Source organism: Medicago truncatula, chromosome 8 (genome assembly GCF_003473485.1).
Source record: "Medicago truncatula cultivar Jemalong A17 chromosome 8, MtrunA17r5.0-ANR, whole genome shotgun sequence".
NCBI classification, from domain to species: Eukaryota; Viridiplantae; Streptophyta; class Magnoliopsida; order Fabales; family Fabaceae; genus Medicago; species Medicago truncatula.
In genome coordinates, this window is record NC_053049.1 from 34,821,929 (window position 1) to 34,827,928 (window position 6,000).

The 6,000-nt window shown below is 32.2% G+C and overlaps 1 protein-coding gene across 1 annotated transcript; it reads right to left on the bottom strand.

Annotated features, from left to right (window-relative positions):
• Positions 1–4,536: 4,536 nt before the first annotated feature.
• Positions 4,537–5,658, bottom strand: LOC25501605 (probable leucine-rich repeat receptor-like protein kinase At1g35710). The gene has a single exon (XM_013590911.2). The coding sequence runs from the start codon at positions 5,656–5,658 to the stop codon at positions 4,537–4,539; it is 1,122 nt and encodes a 373-aa protein (XP_013446365.2).
• Positions 5,659–6,000: the final 342 nt, after the last annotated feature.

The following is a 6,000-nucleotide window of genomic DNA, read 5'->3' on the forward strand; positions in this document are numbered from 1 at the left end:
ACCAACTCATCAATTTTGTACTGTCGGATAATATTAGGGTTGAAAATCAGAGAATCTTGTAATGATAAGGTTGGAATTCCAAATTTTTATTTTACAGAAGGTTAAATAAAAACTCACTCAAATAATAGAGGGTAAAATATCATTTAACCCACACAAAAAAAAAAAAAAAAAAAAAAAAAAAAAAAAAAAGACCAAAACAAAATTACGAAGGTTCATGATCAACACACTCCCATATCGAGATAAAAGTACAAACATTACAACTCCTAGTGAACTTCCTTAAAAAGAAAAAAACTCCTAATGAACTAACACCACGTAGAGCTAAACAACAAAACATGAGCCTAATCTACTTAATTAAAACAACCAAGAAAAAAACACATCTCAGGCTAAACACATGACCAAAATTGTTATTTTCATTTAGTTTAATTTTTTTGGCGGAATTTTTTTTACAGGCACCAAAATTATTATTTTCATTTAGTTTTTTTGGCGGAATTATTTTTATTTAGTAGCTAGTATATTCATTTTTTTTAACTCACTTTGATTAATTCTATTGAATTTTTTTTTTTTTAGAGAACATTGATTATGGATGAATCTTTTACACTTACAAATTCAAGAAGAAAGAGATTCGAATAATAAAAAAAAAAAAATTAACTCACTTTGATTAATTCTATTGAAAATATTTCTTTTAGAGAACATTGATTATGGATGAATCTTTTGCACTTACAAATTCAAGAAGAAAGAGTTTTGAATGATAAAAATGAGACAACTTTATTTTTTTTGAAAAAACCAAAATGAATTATATTATCCCAACAAGTCCTTCCCAACACAAGAAGTGTCTGAAGGAGACATGAAAAGAGTTTACAAGGTTGCATCACAAAACTAAATAATGACAGAACAACAGAGGAGAACAACTACTCCATCTGTCCCTATATATAAGCACTCTTTTATTAAAGACAAAAGGTGGACACCAATAATGATAATAAAAAACGAAAGTAACATGTTTCCCTTTCAACTACACCAACATGATTGAAGCTTAATTTTTTCACATAATAATTGCAAATTATCATCCTCATGCTGGAAAAAACGCCTATTTCTTTCTTTCCAACTGACCTATGCACGACTAAGTCAGAAAATCTTCAAAGTTAAATGAGTCTACTTAGAGAAACCACTTAGTTTTACTGTTACAAAACCTAACGAATTTGTAACCAATGACCAAATTCTGTCGAAAAATGCACATCTGACTCTCCAATCGTGATTCAATTTAATGGAGGGATTTTGAAATTTCCAATTCCAAAATCTCCAAATAGCTATTGTCGAATGAATGTTGAATTGTATTGGTTTCCAATCTAGCTCATAGTTGAGCGAGAGGATCAAAGTTCAATTACTACCAACATAACTCCTCATATCTTCACCAATTAAATTCTTTCTCGTCAAATTTGCAAGAGCCCTAAAAAAATTGCACTATCGAATACTTGAAACACTCTCTTGTTGCTCAATTAATGTTCTCATCTTCCTTTTCCTATCCACTCCTTCCTCCAAATCTTCTATAGGAGCTCACCATTGGTGCCAGATATCTCTTCTATATGAACATTGTTGAACTTTTGTTCATGTTCTGTTAATGAACTTTGAAGTTCATCAAATCAGGGAAAAGTACCTATACCCTTACATTTATCAATTGAACAAACAGTATAATTATTTAAGCTAATGATCTAAGCATTTCTTTCAATGATGATTAGTGACAATGTTCCACCTTTAGAGTTGTTAAAATCTAATGGCTAAATACCTCTTGCGGTCCTTTACGTTATATGTTTATAGCAGATTAATCATTCAAGTTTTTTTTGTTACCAACTATTCTTTAAGTTATTTTTTGTTACAAATTGGTCCTGTAAGTCATGTAATATTTACACTGTTATCTATCTTTTCAGCTAACTTCATTAAAAAGTGCTTATAGACCATTTAACATTAAGATGATAGGTCTAAAAGTGTTTATGACATCAAACATGATTACTTATACACATTTTCTTCTTCTTATTTTTGAATTCAAGCCTATTTTTGAAACTAAATCTCCGTGTCTTGTGTTCCATTTTGCATTTAATGTTCAGAGTTTTGTACATAATGTTCGAGCTCTCATCTCATTGTTATTAGATTCTCATTTGTGACGTGGAAGATTTTCTCTCGTATCAAGCATGAAATAGAGGTGCTTATCTATGCTTTATTTAGACGTTGTTCCATTTAGGTTATGGATATGAGATATGTGGCAAAAAATTGAGATTTAAATTAAAAAACAAATATTTATTTAATTAAAAATAAAAATAACCTTCTCCCTCACACTTTTCCTTTCTCCTCTGTTATGATCCATGACCTCCCCCTCTCATCATCGTCTTGCCGCCACTGTAACATATCAATCCATAGTCGTTGTTACTGTTATTAGTCAAGGTATTATGGCTTTTGAAAATTTGAGACACTTGAAATCTCAGTTTTTTTTTTCAAGAAAAGGAGTGTTTGTGTGATGTTTCTTTCATGAATGGATTTGCATGGTCTGCAAATGTGGATGCATTATTATGCAAACTTGTCATCATAGAAGTTGGCATAGCATAAGGTTGTTCCCTAGTGAAGTTTTGCATGGCTATAAACCTATCATCTAACCTAGCCCAAACTTGAGGATGAGGAGACATAGGAATAGCAGTAGACACTGGTAGTGAATTGTGGCACAAAAGCCCCCATTTCTGGTTGTGCTGTTGCAGCAGAAGTTGTCGACATAGTTGCAGGAGCGGTTACTCTCATTTCTGTCGAATCTGGCATTGTCATGGTTGCCCCCATGACAGTTGACCCATTGGCATCCACTGTAGGGAATTGTGCTTGTGAAGAATACTGCGATGATTGTGATGATGCAGAAGTGCCACTATTGGTGGGTCTGACCATTTCTTTCAAGGCTTTACCACTCCTTAAATGCATCCACAAACAAATATATTTCGAGAAAAACTTTTAATAAAGGTAGTTACAATTTTCTAGAAATATTTTCAAAAGAACACTTCCAAAAATTGCACAAACATGGTACCACCAGCGTGCCAATTTGTTTACCGGTGTTTTTGGTAAACAATAGGAACTGGTAAGCAGGATCAAACCAGAAATCCTAGGACATGTTGTGACATCTTTTTCTATAAAATACATGAATGTTCGTCATATTCATAGGTTAATTTATGAACAAGATGAAGGAAACTGTTTTTGTATGAAGATAATTGTCTTTTGAAAAAGAAAAGTAAAGAAAATGCAAGTAAAAGGCTTAAAAGTTTAAACGCAAAAACTTGAAGAAAAGTTCAATTGTATTACATTAATGTAAAAGTGGTTCGACAAATCATATTACATACATTTTGTATGACTCTTTTCTCTGGAAGCTGGTACTTCGAGTGCTATAATTCTATAAGTGATTTGCGACCCGTTTTTCTTATGAAAAACTACTATATATACATATAGAAAATAACTGCAAAACATAATCTGCTAAAAACCGCATGTCTTCGTCGTGAACCGCATGCCTTCCACGTGTATGGACACGTGAAACTTGCCTCTTTACTCTAACTGTCTGTCAGTTTCCACCTTTTTGTCGAAAACTTCTAATGCATGTCGAAAACTTTCAGTATCTGTCAAACTCGGCAACATCAATCATAGACTTAAAGAATCTTGCAGCTTTAAACCTTCTTTCATCTGTCGAAAAGCACCAGATAAAATATAGTCTAACACTATGATAAAGTTTTGGCCTAACCTTAAGTGTGTATAACGAGGATGCTATTAATAAAATAGTCGGTGGAGTTAGCATCGGTTTGGTATATTGGTTCTTTAAATCTCAAAAACAAAGAACCGACCCAAATTATGTCGGTTCGATTAAGTTTCGAACTGAAACAAATAAGGTTAGATGCTTTTTTTGTTTAGATTTACAGTTTTTTATGAACCACTTACACCCCTAGTGATCCACAAGACTAGTAATTTTATTTTGCACTTTATTTGATATGTCTATACACTGTATTAAAGAGACATAAGAAAGAGAATAGATGAGTAAGTCAAAGAAAAACATAAAATTAAAGGAAGCCCAAAATTAAATAAAGAAATAAGATATAGATTAGAGACACGTAAGAAAGAGAAGAGAGGGGGAAGAAATACTTAATGTATCTAATCTTATATTAGATGAGCAAGTCAAAATGAAACATAAAATCAAAGGGATTTTTTTTAATAATTAATGTATCTAATCTTATATTAAATAAATTTAAAAAGTGAATTTGTTTCTCATAATAGAGATCGGAAGGAAGGAGGGACACATGATCATATATGCACCAACGATCAATCTTTATTGTGTAATAGTACAATTTTTGGATACTATCCAAAACTATAATACTGTATATATTATCTGCATGTTTCAATTCAGAATAAGCTTGATAGAATCATCATATGTCACAATAAATTTTATGAAGATTACACTTTCAGTATTTAACAAAATCACAATGTTACCGTGATTTCATCACGCAGCTCCGTCTTTCCAGACACGCACTAAAAAGGTTTACAAGGAGGAAGTGGTAACCCACACAATCTACGATTACCCAAAAAAGATGACTTAGACATTTTAGCCATACTTTTAGGAATTCTCCCTCTGAGCCTATTTCCTGAAAAATCTACATTTTGCAAATCCTTCAAACTTCCAAACGTTGTTGGAATTTTTCCAGAAAACTTATTGTTGCCGAGAGATAATTCCCTCAAACCGTTTAAATTCCCAATAGAAGCAGGCAAATTCCCATTAAGCATGTTGTTCTGAAGATTCAAATTTTTTAAATTCTTGAGATTCCCAATCTCATAAGGTAAAACACCACTTAACAAATTATCTGATAACCTTAAAAATGTTAAAGAACTAAGTCCTCCAATAGAAACAGGAACATTTCCTTCAATCTTGTTTTGCATCATATCAAGTGTATTTAATTTTTTAAGCCCACCAATTGATTCTGGAATTTTTCCACCAATTTTATTTCCTGACAAATCTAAAAACCCTAGATTTTTAAGATTTCCAATGCTCTCTGGAACGCCGCCGCTAAGATTGTTCTTTTTAAGATCAAGGCTAGTTAGAAGCTTCAAGCTTCCAATTGAAGATGGAATTATTCCAGAAATATTATTTCCTGAAAGACCAAGTTCTAATAAGGAGACCAAAGATCCAATCTCAAGAGGTAAATCACCAGATAATTTATTGTCATTAAGGAAAAGTTTCTCAAGTTTGGCAAGTTTATTGAACTCCACAGGAATTGGACCGTTCAATTGCATTAAACCGACGAGGCTTAAAATTTTGAGATTGGTTAAATTTCCAAGATAAGGTGACAATGTTCCAGATAAATATGTATCAAAAGGTAAATCGATGCCGTCGTCGACGGTTCCAGAAAGAGTGAGACTAACAACTCTTCCTGTGGTGGAATCACATGTGACTCCATTCCAACCTTTGCAACAATCAGTGGACAATGTCCAAGAATTCAATAGTTGTGATGGGTCAGAGGTTATTTTGTTCTTGAATTGTAGTAATGCTTCTTTGTCAATTACATTACAAGCTTTAGAATGTGAGATGAATGATGTGAGGAGAAGGAAGAATAAGGGTAGCAAGAAGGATTTGGTGTATAATGTGTGTACTTCCATTTGTAGATTTTGCTTTTGAAAATGAAATTGGTAATGTTGGTACTTAGAAAATGATTTTTCATTTGTATTTATAGTGTTTGGGTGATAAGTTATGTTTCAACGGTAAGTAGGTGTGACAAGCCTTTTACCATCTGTTTTTACTTGCATCATCTTTGTTATAACGTTTTTTGTGACACAATATTTGATTAAAAATCAACTAATTAACTAAATTTAGAAAAATTTATGAATTCCGTGTATGGTATGTCAATCACGAACACTAAAAATAATACACAGATTGTTTTTTTTTTTCTTTTTTTGGTATACTGGTAATTTATTAGTTGGTAACAACTAACAAAAACCCAA

Bases quoted from the DNA above. Each gene is read 5' to 3' on its own strand.
- LOC25501605 (XM_013590911.2), bottom strand. From the start codon at position 5,658: ATGGAAGTACACACATTATACACCAAATCCTTCTTGCTACCCTTATTC.